This window comes from Macaca thibetana, chromosome 3 (genome assembly GCF_024542745.1).
Source record: "Macaca thibetana thibetana isolate TM-01 chromosome 3, ASM2454274v1, whole genome shotgun sequence".
Classification (NCBI taxonomy): Eukaryota; Metazoa; Chordata; class Mammalia; order Primates; family Cercopithecidae; genus Macaca; species Macaca thibetana.
The window spans coordinates 152,866,562-152,881,636 of NC_065580.1; the positions used below are offsets into that span (position 1 = coordinate 152,866,562).

The following is a 15,075-nucleotide window of genomic DNA, read 5'->3' on the forward strand; positions in this document are numbered from 1 at the left end:
TCTCCTGCCTCAGCCTCCTGGGTATCTGGGACTACAGGCACGTGCCACTGCGCCTGGCTGATGCTGGATTATTTATAGCGATGGGGCCTCACTCTGTTGCCCAGGCTGGATTCAAACTGCTGGACACGAGCGAGGCTCCTGCCTAAGCCTCTCAAAGTGCTGGGATTACAGGTGTGAGCCCCCACACCCAAACTAGAGTTTTAAAAGTGAAATTTTAAGGGAGTGCTATAAAGCACTAAATGAAAAAAAAAATTTAAGAGGAAAATTAGAGGCCCCGGCTGTTCCGGGACCCCCTCATTTGGATCTGGTCCTTCTTGCTGCTGGCACAGGGGCTCACGTGTCCGTGAAATGGACATTCTCGCCGATGAACTGCCCAGAAGGATAGCAGAGGACGGGAAAGAGGCAGGAGTGACTGCTCATGGACACGGTTTCCTTTCGAGGGTTACAGGTTCTGGAATTAAGTAGCGGTTACGATTGCACTGGCACCCTGTTTTTGTTTTTGTTTTTGAGACGGAATCTTGCTCTGTTGCCCGGGCTGGAGTGCAGTGGCCGGATCTCAGCTCACTGCAAGCTCCGCCTCCCGGGTTCACGCCATTCTCCTGCCTCAGCCTCCCGAGTAGCTGGGACTACAGGCTCCCGCCACCTCGCCCAGCTAGTTTTTTTTGTATTTTTTAGTAGAGACGGGGTTTCACGGTGTTAGCCAGGATGGTCTCGATTTCTTGACCTCGTGATCCGCCCGTCTCGGCCTCCCAAAGTGCCGGGATTACAGGCTTGAGCCACCACGCCCGGCCTGGACTGGCGCCCTGAATTGTTCACTTTAAAATGGTTCATTTTGGGCCAGGCGCGGTAGCTCACACTTAATCCCAGCACTTTGGGAGGCTGAGGTGGGTGGACCATCTGAGGTCAGGAGTTTGAGACCAGCCTAGACAGCATGGCGAAACCCTGTCTCTAATAAAAATACAAAAATTAGCCAGATGTGGTGGCGTGTGCCTGTAATCCCAGCTACCCGGGGGGCTGAGACAGGAAAATCGCTGGAACCTGGGAGGCGGAGGCTGCAGTGGGCCAAGACCGTGCCACTGCACTTCAGACTGGGCGACAGAGCAAGACTCTGTCTAAAAAAAAAGCCTAAAGTGGCTCATTTTGGCTGGGCACGGTGGTGCACACCTGTAGTTACAGCTACTTAGGAGAGGATCACTTGATCCTGAGGCAAGAGGATCACTTGAGCCCTGAGACCAACCAGGGCAATATAGTGAGAACTCACCTCTACAGAAAAAAAAAAAAAAAAAAAAAATAGCCAGGCCTGGTGGTGCACGCCTGTAGTCCTAGCTACTTGGGAGGCCGAGGTGGGAGGACTGACTGAGCCCAGGAGGTTGAGGCTGCAGTGACTTATGATCACACCACTGCACTTCAGCCTGGGCAACAGAGCAAGATCCTGTCTCAAAACCTAGATAAATAAAATGAAATGGTTAATTTTATGTTATGTGACTTTCACCTTGATTTTTTCTTTCTTTCTTTTTTTTTTTTTTTTTGAGATGGAGTTTCGCTCTTATCGCCCAGGCTAGAGTGCAGTGGCCCGATCTTGGCTCATGGCAACCTCCACCTCCCGGGTTCAAGCGATTCCCCTGCCTCAGCCTCCAGAGTAGCTGGGACTACAGGCATGCGCCACCACGCCTGGCTAATTTTGTATTTTTAGTAGAGATGGGGTTTTTCCATGTTGGCCAGGCGTGTCTCAAACTCCTGACCTCAGGTGATCCGCCCGCCTTGGTCTCCCAAAGTGCTGGGATTACAAGGCGTGAGCCACTGTGCCTGGCCTCACCTTGATTTTTAAAAATCCAGTAAGAACCCGTGCTTCCCGTCACACCCAGCCCTGTGGTCCCCTGGCTGTGGTTGGGGTTATCGCCTCTCCCACGTAGGACGGGAGGAACAAGATCCCTGCAGGAAATGAAGCCCCTCTGCAGGAGAAAACCCTCCTCTCATCAGCCTGGTGTTTTTAAAACCTCAAAAGAATGTCAGGAAAGTTCTCTGGAATAAATACTTCCCTGCAATACTTTCTACTCAAGGATGAAAAAAAAGACCCCTTTCCTCTAAGATCCTTTAAGTCGGGTTATTTACCTTTTTCTTATAGGAAACAACATCGGAGAGAGAGACAAGATCACAGAGAATCCAGCAGTACCCGCGAGAAGACCGAGGTCACGTGGAGCGTCCTGGCTGTCCTGTGCCTGCTTGTGGCCGTGGCGGTGGCCATAGGCTGGGTGTGCAGGGACCGATGGCTCCGCCGCAGCTATGCAGGTGGGTAGAGACAGCCCCATATTGTGGATGTTAATGTTTGTTCTGTTGGTGTGAACGTTTGCCTGCTTTAACTTCCCTCACTGATACTGATTTAGCTTGAAACTGTTGTGGTAGCATCAGCACTCATGAGCCTTAGCAACCCGAGCTCTCCCACGAAGTGGTTTTGAAACCCAGCATCTCTGACGTTCCTGACACTGCCAAGCCCGAAGGGCGCTGTGGAGTCTGCCCTGCAGGTTGGGTGGGGAGGGCGGCTTCTGCATGTAGAGGCCGGCCGGTGGCCATTTCCGGGGAAGCCACTGAGGCTGCCTCAAGCACACCCGCGCTGTGGGTCTGTGACTCTGACCAGCTCCGCGACAGAGCCCGGAGGTCTGTGTTTCAGCCACGTAAGACACAGCAGCAGAACGCAGTAGCACAGGAAGCCCCAAACGTTGGCTGCGGTGATAGTCCTGATGACGGGGACGGGGGGACTCATCCCAGACCCCCCAAGGGTGGCAGTCAGTGGGGTGCAGGCACAGTGGCCACAGAGTAGGGGCAGCTCCTGTGGGCTGCCCCTGGCTCTCCCATTTGTGGCCAATCTCAGTCATCCCAGAAACATCTTCCATGGCCATGATGCCACTGCTGGCTGGCCAGGCCACAGAGGTGCCCCAGAGCCAGGTCGAAGCATTTTAAGTGCTTCCCAGGCACTTACTCCTTTAAGAGGATCGTCCTCAAAAGCCGTGCGGCCTGGGGAGCCCCTCCTCTATGAGTGCTTTCCCCGCCTGGAGTTGGGAGCCTCGGGGAGACTTCCAAGCAGGGCGTTTAGGGGGCTACTGAGAGCTCAGGAGCACCAGGAGCTTTAGGGACACCCCCACCGCTGCTGCCCTGACCATTTTCATTTGTCCCCCAGGTGTCTGGGCTGTGAGGCCGGAGCCAGAGCTCGCTGGTGAGTTTGCCATGGGAAGCAGCAGGTTCTGGGGTGCCTGAGGGAGGCTTGGCTGGCAGCTGTCTTTCAGATTGTCAAAAAACTTTCAAAAGGCAAAAGTCCTTTGCCTTGCACAACTGTTGCTCCCGGAGACGCAGTGAAGCCCTCGATGGCACGCACGGCATTTCCTGCAGCCTCCCCTTGGCATGGGATGGCATCCTGGTGTGTACTTTCTCACACTGCAATGGGATTTTCCCAACACACACAGAAGCAGAGAGACGAGTGCTGGACCCCTGTGTTCCCCGGCGCCCAACCCCCACCGGGGTGTCCAGAGCAGGTCCAGGCACTGGTGCCCAGCCCCCACTGGGGTGTCCAGAGCAGGTCCAGGCACTGGCGCCCACCCCCACGGGATGTTCAGAGCAGGTCCAGGCACTGGCGCCCACCCCCACGGGATGTTCACAGCAGGTCCAGGCACTGGCACCCACCCCCACGGGATGTTCAGAGCAGGTCCAGGCACTAGTACCCAGCCCCCACGGGGTGTTCAGAGGGGGTCCAGGCACTTGCGCCCACCCCTACCAGGATGTCCGGAGCAGGTCCAGGCACTGCCGGCTTCTCTCTGCAGCAGCCACTCCTGCAGCTCTCGGGCGGCTCCCTGTCTCCTGGTGGAGGTGTGCCCCTCAGTCCCAGGAGCAACACAGATGTGGATTCCTGTCCAATTTGGGAAAAATGTCCACACACAGTCACCTACCTGGCAGGTGCCTCTGACTGCAAGGGGCGTTTGGCTTCGCAGGCAGGCCAGCTGGGCTCCCCGCCATGGACCAGGATCCCCTCTGAGCCCTGTTTGCCATCCATGAGCAGGGGTTCCCTGGGGACAGTGGGCTCAGGGTGTGCACAGCCACCACGCTGTGGTGTCACCTGTGGACCCCGGCGAGCGGATGGCTGACTGCAGAAACTCACTTCCAAGGCCAGGTCAGCCCGTCCAGATGACACAGGAACACAGCTTGCTGAAAACACGGCCAGCCTGTTCCTACCAGAGCCAGTCGAAGTGCCTTGTGCAGGTGGCTGTTTCCGAAGCTCTAAACCCTTTGTTTCCACCAAGCTGAGTCCTGAGAAAACCGACGTCTGCCTGCAGAATGGAAAGGGGTGCTTCATGTTCCTCTCTCTTCACTTCCCTTCCAAGGCCATGTTTGACCGGAGCTCACCGCCCAGAGCGTGGACAGGGCTTCCGTGAGACGCCACCATGAGAGGCCAGGTGGCAGCTTGAGAATGGACTCGCACAGGTGCCTCCCAGACTGCAGGGGAGCACTTGGGGCCACCCCCAGAAGGACCATTGCTGGATCCCAGGGAGAAACTGCTGGCGTTGTCTGTGATCCTGGAATGAGGCCCTTTCAAAATCGTCATCCACACCAAAGGCAAATCCCCACTGTCACTGCCAGTCACTCACAGGAAGGGACTGGTGATGGGCTCTTTCCACCCGGAGCATGCGAGATTCAACGCCAGGCTCTTCCCAGTACCCCAGACCTACTGTGGGTCTTCCCATGGGATGCGGGGCCCTGAGACTGAAGGGTGGTTGGCTTCAGAAGACGACTCTGGGTGTCCACTCTTCCAGGACGGCCTCTGTGCTGCTGGGGTCGCGCGAGGCTGTTTGCAGGAGGCACGGTCCCAGGAGCTCTTCTGCCCTGGATGCTCCCAACCTACCTCCTGCCCGGAGGCCACAGGACCCACACATGTGCGTGTCCACAAGTGTAGGCAGCCGTCCACACCAAGGAGCCCCTGGAAGGCCCCACTGGGCTTCGTTGTCCTCTGCCACATTCCCCGGGAGGAACAGTGGCCCTCGGCTGTTCTGGTGAAAAGCTGAGCCGCCTTTGGAAGAGGCGCTGGTGGAGTTTGCCAGAAGAAAGGCTGTGCCAGGGCCGTGTTTGGCCAGCTGTAGAGGCTGCCAGGGCTCTTGGCTCTGCAGTGAGAAAGACACAGCCCTGGGCACAGCCCAGCAGGGCTGGAGATGCCCATGTCCAGTAGGTGCAGGCCTGGCAACACGATCCCCAGAGTCCTGAGCAGAAGTTGAGAGGGCATCACCTGGTGACCACGGTCCCCCTTGTCACCACAGCAGTGATCCCCAAAGTGAGGGGTGGCTCCCCCGTCCTCCGCTGCCCTCAGCAGCCCCACCCCACTCAACCATGAGGGTCCCCAGGGTCCTGATGAAGACCTCCGACCCCAGCACCAGGCTCCTCGGAGCTCAACAGTCCCAAGGGCGCAGGAGACAGGGTGGCCCACTGCTGAGGGGTGTGGCCCTGGGTCCTGACATGCCCCAGCACCATGCTAGTGCCTGGAATGAATCAGCTGCTGACTGTCTCCAGGAGGGCTAGAAAGGACACTACCAGGTGACCCAGGGTGCACTTGCCCCAGGGAGATGGAGTAGATGGCCTGGCCTGGCCCTGGGGACACGTGTCTACCCCGGGGCTATGGGCAAACGCCCCTCCTCCTTCCTTCCCAGAGTCCCTGACATTCCTGGGGTCAGCCAGGACCTGTTACAGCCCTGGTCACTTGAAACTGACAGCTGTGTGAGGCCTGCACTTCTCAGACCCAGACTACAACAAAATGAGGAGTGAGGGCTCATGGTTACAATGAGGTTCTAGTACTTGTCACAAGAAATTGGTTTTCTACGAAAAAAGTCCCTACCTGGGCCTTTAAGTGAATCCACTCCTGCTTTTAACATGAAAGCATTAGAAGATGTGTGGTGTTTGTAAAAGTACAGTTGTCATCACCGGGCATTGACTGGCAGGGACAAGGAGCTGCTTGGGTGTGGAAATGTGGGGCGTTGGAAAGCGGGGTGTGGTGCCCATTTGCGGTGACTGTGAAGTGACTCCAGGACAGAGCTGCGGGGGCACCCAGAGGTCCTAAGCCCCAGGACTGAGGGTGGTGCATCACCACTCGGGTGTCCCGGGAGGTGCCCTGGGCCCAGGGACCTCACGGGCAGGATGGCGACACCCTTGCAGGGAGAGGGAGTCTGGCTCCAGCTTTTCCCATTGGAGGTGATTTTCCTTCACCAGGGGACAGGCAGGAAAGATGCAGGAGCCCCAGAAGCTTCTACCCCTCATGCCTGGGGCCCAGGGGACACTTGGAGGCTGCTGTCACCACTGCGCGTCCAGGGCCATGCCCTCTGCGGGTTAGTGCCTGAGTCTCACCTCCCTGCTGGTCCCCAAAGTCCCCCTCAGAAGCCCTGCATGGTGGGATTTGTAAGACCCACCCTGTAACACCTGCCCCTCTCAGCCCAAGACATCAGCTTCCTCGTTCTCCTGTGCTGTAGATAGGCTGAATTCCAGTGTTGTGACAGCCATCTCCAGAAACCTGACTTAAGAGAGTAAGATGCAAATGGTGCCTGTGTCCTGTGGCTTCGGTGGGTGCAGGGAGTCTTGGGCACCGCCAGCTCAGCTGTCTGTGGTCTGAGCAGGAACAGGTGCCACTCCTGGTCGGGGGGCCCTGCCCTCACCAGGCTGTTCTGTCCCCCCACGAGGGGCATGAGGCCAGGTCTGGAGGCATTTTGGGTTGTCACAGCTAGGGGCTGTTCCTGGCTTCAGTGGGTGGAAGCCCCAGATGCTGTTCAACATCCTACCAGACACAGGAGGCCCCAACACAGAGAAGCGTCGACCCGCAAGTCCACAGTCCGGGATCTCCCCTCAGAGACCCTGCCCTGCACATCCACCTCCAGCCAAAGGTCCTGCCTGCCACAGGGCTCGGGAACCTTGCCGGTCTGTGGAAGAGGAGAGGGGACTCTCACCAGCTGCACCATCCTGCACGTAGTAGATGTGCAGTAAACAGCCACCAGGGAGGCTCCAGTCAAGGCTGGCAGATGGGGCGGTCCGTCCCTAGGGCAGGAGACAGAAGGGAAACGGCTGCCTGCTGGCCCCTGAGCCAGGTAGCACTGTGCTTGTGCCTCAGTTTCCCCTACTGTAAAGTGAGGCGCTGGAACCAGGTTCTGTCTACTGGGCTCTGCAGCTTGGACACTCCTAAGACCAAGGGACCTACCCTGGGGAGGGCAGCTGTGGCTTTGGAATAGCTGTCCAGGCCTGGGCGCCTCGAAGAAGGCTGCCAAGCCCTGCCCCTGCTGTAGGGGTGCGGGGTTGGGGGGTAAGACTCCAGAGACCTCTCTGCATCTCCTTGTCTTCAGTGGCCAGAGGTGCGGCCTGAGCTCAAGGGAGGGGCTTCTGCCACAAATTCTGTGGCAGGGCAAAGCACACTTTTCCTGGGGAGGACCACGGGGTCCCCTGCGTTGCCCCCAGCGGAGTGTGGGCTCACCTTGCAAGAGCCACATTGAGAAGCTCCAGTTCTGGGAGTGTACGGACTCTTAACCAGGCAGGCCCAGGCCCTGGGGCACACAAAGGCAGGGCCTGCTCTCCCAGCTGCCCCTGCCAATGGGGGCTGGACTGTCCTACCCTCCTCCCTTCTACCTCCCCACTGTCTTCCCTCTCCACTGTCACCACTGCCTCCCTCTTCCACTGTCCTCCCTGCACTGCCCTCCCTCCACCTTACCCCTCCCCCCGGCAACTCCCCATCCTGTCCCCAGGCTCCCCCAGCTCTCCCTCCTCCCCACTGTCCCCCCTCCCACTCCCCATGCTGTCCCCAGGATCCCCCACATGGACTTGGTGACGTCCTTCCATGCCTTGCCGGTCTGAGTTTCCATGATGGGCCGGGCCTGCAGCTTTGCTCCTACATCCCTGCCCAGACTGCAGCTGTCCATGCAGGGGGCGAGCTCCAGCACCTGCGGCGTCCTTCTGTGGGGGCCTCTCTGTGCTGTAGCAGCCAGGGACCTCAGGTGCCCATGCATGACACCACCACTCCTCCTCATCCTGACCCAACCTGTCAGGAGCAGGACTTGGTTTGGCAGTGTTAACCTTAGAGCCTGCAAGGGTCTTCCTCCTGGCGGTCCTGGCCGTAGCCTGGGGAGGCCGCAACTCCAGGCCACTCCAGACCTCCTTCCTCTGGGCCTTCCATGTGGTGGCAACCACCGCAGCTGCAAGGGAGGGGAAATGGAGCCTTTGTTCTCTGGCCGGGCTGGGGTCTGGGGGAAGCCATGGGCTTGAAGACTGGAGTCTTCTTTGATGGAGAAGCGGCCACTCCTGGAGACCAGCAGCAAACACAGGGGCACAACGTGGAAGGTGCTGGCGTCGGCCCACACAGGTGATGGCGTCAGACTCAGGAGTCACCAGGCTCAAAGGGCCCAGGCACTGCAAGTCCTGCTCAGCCCCAGACACAGTGCACTCCTGTCACCCTCGCCCTTAGCCAGGCCCCACACAGGCCAGGGAGCACTGGCAAAGCTTGGTGACCCTCAGGGGGCCAGCATCCATCCAGGCTGAGGGTGGTCAGTGGCCCGCCTTGCCCCGGTGGAAAACTCACGGATGAAGATTTCATGCCCGACTCCAAAGGCAAGAGATTTTATTATTTTATTTTCCTGAGCCAGTCTCGCTCCGTCACCCAGGCTGGAGCGCAATCTCTGCTCACTGCAACCTCCGCCTCCTGGGCTCAAGCAATTCTCCTGCCTCAGCCTCCCGAGTAGCTGGGATTACAGGTGTGCACCACCACGCCCGGCTAATTTTTGTATTTTTAGTAGAGACAGGGTTTCACCATGTTGGTCAGGCTCGTTTCAAACTCTGACCAACTTTGAGAGGCTGAGGTGGGCAGATCACCTGAGGTCAGGAGTTCGAGATCAGCCTGACCAACATGGAGAAACCCCGTCTCTACTAAAAGTACAAAATTAGCCAGATGTGGTGGTGCATGCCTGTAATCCCAGCTACTCAGGAGGCTGAGGCAGGAGAATCACTTGAACCCAGGAGGCGGAGGTTGCAGTGAGCTGAGATCGAGCCACTGCACTCTAGCCTGGGCGACAGAGCGAGACTCCATCTCAAAAAAAAAAAAAAAAGTATCAACGATGAAGTTAGCGATGATGAGAGTATCAACGATGAAATGATTGATGATGGGGGAACCCCAGGAACCCCTCCGCCTCCACTGTAAATGAAGCCTCAAGCACAACCCAGCTGTGTGCAGGACCGTCGCGCGCCTTTGGAAGAGCCCAGGTCTGGGCACAGCTGCCCACTCAGGCCAGAGGGAGGCCTGCCATGCCCCAGGAAGGCACTGGCTTGGAGTTTTTCTTCATTGTGAAGAATCATGATGACGAATTAGAATTAGTGAGTTTGGCACGAATGAGATGCTTCCTCCAGGACGTTACTGGAGGGCGCTGCTAGCTGGCATCCTGGCCTGGAGGCGCTTCCCCTCTCATTCTTCTCAGGAGTGAGTCCTGGCTGAGGACTGCTCCCAGGGCAGGCCTCTGGGCTTTAGGAGCTTGGTCCTGAGCCGCAGGGTGTGGTGGCTGGTCTCCAACAGGCTTTCCCCGCCGTGGATGTGTGGACACTCTGGAGGCCTGGAATTTCAGCAACGTCAGCCAACGGCCACAGGGACAACCACAGTAAAGCCAGCCTGCTGGGAGAAAAGCAACAGACTTAGAGCTAAAATCACCCCCGGAACTTCCTGTCTACCTGGACACCTGTCTACAGGGCCTGAAAGAGGAACTGACACTTTCTCCTCCTGCGGGGCCGCGTCAGGAAGGAGCCTCTCTGGCAGGGGCTGCCCCGGCCCACCCGGACTCCGCTCAGAGCCTGGGCCCTCGGTTCCCGTGAAGCTCTGAGGGCAGGTTGGCAGCCACAGCACTGGGCCAGGACCCAAGATGGGGCAGGCCAGGCCCTCCACCAAGGGCCCAGTCCCTCTATGCAAATGCAGGTAGCGCCTGTGTGCGGCCAGGGGCCCCTGGGAGAATGCAGTGAGGAAGGGCGGGTAGATGTGCTTGGACCGAGACAGAAAGCTCCAGGGTGGCGCTTGCCATGAGCGTGGGCACGACCCTCCTCCTCTTCCTCCTTTTCCTCCTCCTCCTCTTTCTTTTCCTTCTCTTCCAGGCGCTTCCCCTGCAGCTGCAGTGGGAGGAGTTTCCAGATGCTGAAATGTGCTCCTGGGGCAGCAGCCCCCTGCCTGCTGGAGTCTCTCCTGGACTCCGCTGCTGGGCTGTGCACATGGCACCCATTTTAGGGCACAGCCGGTGGGGAGGCCCCAGAGGGGAATCCTCTTGTGGCAATGGGGATAAAGGTCCTGTCTGCCAGCCGGGGGCAACCCCATCCCGTGTGGCCTAAGGCAAAACTTGGAATCCACATTGCTTGATTTTGGGATGGTGTTCTGCACCATCCCAAATGGTAAAGGGATAGGCAAAGTTTTTGTTGTAAGCCATTCAGGGACCCTCCTGACAGAACCCTGGGGATTCTGGAGGTAAAAGCTGTAAGGTTGGGAGTAGACCCTGGAGCCCCACCCTCCCTGCCCCCTCCAACCCCCGACCCTCAATGAGGTTCTTTAGAGGACTATGTCCTGGGGCTGCCCACACAGCCGGGCACTCTAGGGCCTGGGAAGACACTGCTCTCCCATGCATGTCGGGGACACAGGCTTTCGTCCTCAGCACGTGTGCAGGTCAGGTGGGGACCCAGGGGAGGCAGCCGGGCTGGGTGACAGCTTAGACAGAGACAATGGCCAGCCACAAGATGCAGTTAAATAAATACACAAACCTGCTTTCCAATGGTTTGCAATGGATTCTGAACAGCCCGGGGCCCTAGAACAGCTAGATTCCTCACTCCTCTTCACTCTCAGGCCAACCTCTGGTCTCACTTTATAAAAAAGAGATTGGGCTGGTTTACTCAGCCAAGAAACACTGAAGAGATGGTACCTAAAATCAAGGGCTTTGGATCATCTGTCTGGCCCAGGCCTTCCCACCCCCCCGCCTCTGACAGGGCTTCCCACCTCCCCCACCCCGCCCGGCCTCTGACAGGGCTTCCCACCTCCCGGCCTCCGACAGGGCTTCCCACCTCCCCCCACCTCTGAGAGGGCTTCCCACCTCCCCCCACCTCTGAGAGGGCTTCCCCCCGGCCTCTGACAGGGCTTCCCACCTCCCCTCTGGCTTTCTCCCCCTTCTGACAGGGCTTCCCACCTCCCCCCACCTCTGAGAGGGCTTCCCACCTCCCCCCCGACACCTCTGAGAGGGCTTCCCACCCGCCCCCGCCTCCGACAGGGCTTCCCACCTCCCGGCCTCTGACAGGGCTTTCCACCTCCCCCTTCTGACAGGGCTTCCCACCTCCCACCTCCGATAGGGCTTCCCACCTCCCACCTCCCCTTCCTCCCCACCTCTGACAGGGCTTCCCACCTCCCACCTCCGACAGGGCTTCCCACCTCCCCGCCTCGGACAGGGCTTCCCACCTCCCACAGGGCTTCCCACCTCCCCCCTGATAGGGCTTCCCACCTCCCCGCCTCCGACAGGGCTTCCCACCTCCCCTTTCTGACAGGGCTTCTCACCCCCCCGCCTCCGACAGGGCTTCCCACCTCCCCCTTCTGACAGGGCTTCCCACCTCCCACCTCTGACAGGACTTCCCACCTCCCCGCCTCCGACAGGGCTTCCCACCTCCCCCCTCCGACAGGGCTTCCCACCTCCACCTCCAGGGCTTCCCACCCCCCGCCTCCGACAGGGCTTCCCACCTCCCACCTCTGACAGGGCTTCCCACCTCCCACCTCTGACAGGGCTTCCCACCTCCCCCTTCTGACAGGGCTCCCCCTCCCGCCTCCTCACCTCCCCCTTCTGAGGGCTTCCCACCTCCCCCGCCTCCCCCTTCTGACAGGGCTTCCCACCCCCCCCCCTTCCCACCTCCGACAGGGCTTCCCACCTCCCACCTCCGACAGGGCTTCCCACCTCCCACCTCTGATAGGGCTTCCCACCTCCCCGCCTCCGACAGGGCTTCCCACCTCCCCTTTCTGACAGGGCTTCCCACCTCCCCCTTCTGACAGGGCTTCCCACCTCCCCCTTCTGACAGGGCTTCCCACCTCCCCCTTCTGACAGGGCTTCCCACCTCCCACCTCTGACAGGGCTTCCCACCTCCCACCTCTGACAGGGCTTCCCACGTCCCCCTTCTGACAGGGCTTCTCACCTCCCCTTCCCACCCCCCCCCGCCTCCGACAGGGCTTCCCACCTCCCCCTTCTGACAGGGCTTCCCACCTCCCACCCTCTGACAGGGCTTCCCACCTCCCACCTCTGACAGGGCTTCCCACCTCCCCCTTCTGACAGGGCTTCCCACCTTCCCTTCCCACCTCCCCCTTCTGACTTCCCACCTCCCGGCCTCCCTTCCCACCTCCCCCCTCTGACAGGGCTTCCCACCTCCCCCTTCTGACAGGGCTTCCCACCTCCCGACAGGGCTTCCCCTCCCACCTCCGACAGGGCCCCCTCTGACAGGGCTTCCCACCTCCCCCTTCCAGGGCTTCCCACCTCCCCCTCTGACAGGGCTTCTGACAGGGCTTCCCACCTCCCCCTTGACAGGACAGGGCTTCCCACCTCCCCCTTCTGACAGGGCTTCCCACCTCCCCTTCCCACCTTCTGACAGGGCTTCCCACCTCCCCACCTCTGACAGGGCTTCCCACCTCCCCCTTCTGACAGGGCTTCCCACCTCCCACCTCTGCTTCCCACCTCCCCCTTCTGACAGGGCTTCCCACCTCCCCGCCGCCTCTGACAGGGCTTCCCACCTCCCCCTTCTGACAGGGCTTCCCACGTCCCACCTTTCTGACAGGGCTTCTCACCTCCCCGCCTCCGACAGGGCTTCCCACCTCCCCCTTCTGACAGGGCTTCTCACCTCCCCGCCTCCCACCTCTGACAGGGCTTCCCACCTCCCACCTTCTGACAGGGCTTCCCACCTCCCCCTTCTGACAGGGCTTCCCACCTCCCCCTGACAGGGCTCTGACAGGGCTTCCCACCTCCCCCTTCTGACAGGGCTTCCCACCTCCCACCTCTGACAGGGCTTCCCACCTCCCACCTCTGACAGGGATTCCCACGTCCCCCTTCTGACAGGGCTTCCCACCTCCCACCTCTGACAGCGCTTCCCACCCCCCCCTGACCTTCCCACAAGGCTTCCCACCTCCCCCTTCTGACAGGGCTTCCCACCTCCCGGCCTCTGACAGGGCTTCCCACCTCCCACCTCCGACAGGGCTTCCCACCTCCCACCTCTGACAGGGCTTCCCACCTCCCCGCCTCCGACAGGGCTTCCCACCTCCCGGCCTCTGACTTCAGTTGGGAAGAGGATGGAGGTGGGAGATGGAGGATGAGGCCCTCCTCATCTGCTCGGCCAAGTCTGTTCTGCTCTGCGGTTTGTGGGTTTGACACTCGAGGCCTTGAAAACAAGCCTCCCAGCCCAGCCTCCATCCTCCTGACAGCAGTGCTGCCTGTGAGTGTTCGTATGGCATGGCGAAGCCACAGCTCAGTGGACACTCCCGCTCCTGATAACACTGTTATCAACACCGTGCACAGGGGAGGGCGAGCACACCGCCCTTCCAGAGGCCGGGAAGCTCCCGAAGCCTCGGGGTGATTGACCTGCCCCTGCCATGCCCCTAATAGCCCCATCTTCTCACTCCACCTTCCTGCCACTTTCTGAGTCCCGGTTCCAGGCACCTGCCTGCCCTGGGTGAGTGAAGCCACCAGTACACACCCAGGTCACGTTAGAACTGCCCGGTTCCATCCCAGGCCAGTGTAAACCAAAAATAAGACCCGAAGTCCTCAGCCAACTGAAGTGACCCCCGCTTGGCCATGTTCACCCCAGAGAAGCCTGGAAAACCTCACGGGTGGCCACACAGGCCTCGTTATGTCCCCGAGCAGCTCAGCCTCGAGCTGCGTTTTAACACTGCTTTTCTTTCCTCCTTTCTCCCCGGTCTCAAGACGTAGCTTTGAGCAAACTACAGATGTGCTTCCTTTCATCTTGAAAGCCAGCCTGGGAGCGAGCTGTCAGCCCACTGCCCTCCCTCTGCCACCTGCAGCTCCCGGGCCCTGTGCACATTTGTTTATCTGGATGCTGGTTAAGTGCACACCATGCTCACCTATCTGGTCATCTATTTCCTTAGAAGCTTCGGGGGCCAGATCCTGGCACAAACTAGGCACCTCCGGAATTCCCTCCCCAGCAGGCGGGTTACTTTGAGGCCGGAGCTCACTCCTGGCTAAAGATTCACTGCAAGATTGACTGCGATTGATTTGTAATCTGGGGGCGACCTGCGATGGCGCGGCCCCTTCCCCAGATGTGTTTGTGGTGGAAGTTATCCAAGTGACACGGCACTGAAGTGTGTGATCGGTGGCAAATCCGTACAGGTCTGCGGCAACCGCAGCTCTTGTCTCCTCAGAAGAAAGAATTCGACCAAGGAGCAGAAGGCAGAAGGAGAGACTGAGCAAGTTTTAGAGCAGGCGTGACATTTATTAAAAAGCTTCAGAGCAGGAATGGAAGGAAGGAAAGGACACTTGGAAGGGGGCCGAGCGGGTGACTTGAAGGACAAGTGTGTGGTTTGACCTTCGATTTGGGTGTATACGTTGGCACGCGTCCGGGGTCTGACATGCTTTCTCCCCTGATTCTTCCCTTGGGCTGGGCTGTCCACACGTGCGGCGGCTGCCAGCACTCGGGAGGAGCATGCGCTGTGTGTTTACTGGAGCTGTGCACCTGCTCACCTGAGGCGTTGTTCCCTTACCTGTCAATGTCCCTAGGAGGCCATAGGCCAGTTACACTCCACAGTTTTGCCTTTTAATCCACATGCTTGAGCCCACTCACCCAGTGCCGGAGGTCTTATGGGGAAGCTGCTGATCACCAGTTTCAGGATTTTTTTGTCTGTTGGGAGACTGCCTTTCCCTGGCGTTGGCTGTGACCAATTATTATTTTAGAGAGACAGTTAACCGCCACCCGACCAATCCTGATGGTCGCCTGACATTCCTGGTTGGGAGGGCCCTCTCCTGCCCTGTTCACGTCTGACCAGCTGCCTCATGTAACAGATGGAACAAGAACGCA

The 15,075-nt window shown here is 59.3% G+C and overlaps 1 protein-coding gene and 1 long non-coding RNA gene across 2 annotated transcripts in view; one reads left to right on the plus strand and one right to left on the minus strand.

The window, feature by feature from the left end:
• ICOSLG (inducible T cell costimulator ligand) overlaps positions 1–5,954 on the plus strand; it is a 13,582-nt gene extending 7,628 nt beyond the window's left edge. Inside the window, 4 exon segments of the mRNA XM_050784471.1 lie at positions 2,126–2,164; positions 2,167–2,289; positions 3,176–3,211; positions 4,371–5,954. Coding sequence (XP_050640428.1) covers positions 2,126–2,164; positions 2,167–2,289; positions 3,176–3,211; positions 4,371–4,381 — 209 coding nt within the window. The 3' untranslated portion in view covers positions 4,382–5,954.
• A 3,105-nt stretch (positions 5,955–9,059) lies between these two features.
• Positions 9,060–13,515, minus strand: LOC126950676 (uncharacterized). The gene is made up of 3 exons (XR_007724255.1): positions 13,306–13,515; positions 10,789–10,887; positions 9,060–9,661 (listed from the first exon to the last, which is right to left on the minus strand). It is a non-coding gene; the product is annotated as an uncharacterized LOC126950676 (long non-coding RNA).
• Between the last annotated feature and the right edge of the window lie 1,560 nt (positions 13,516–15,075).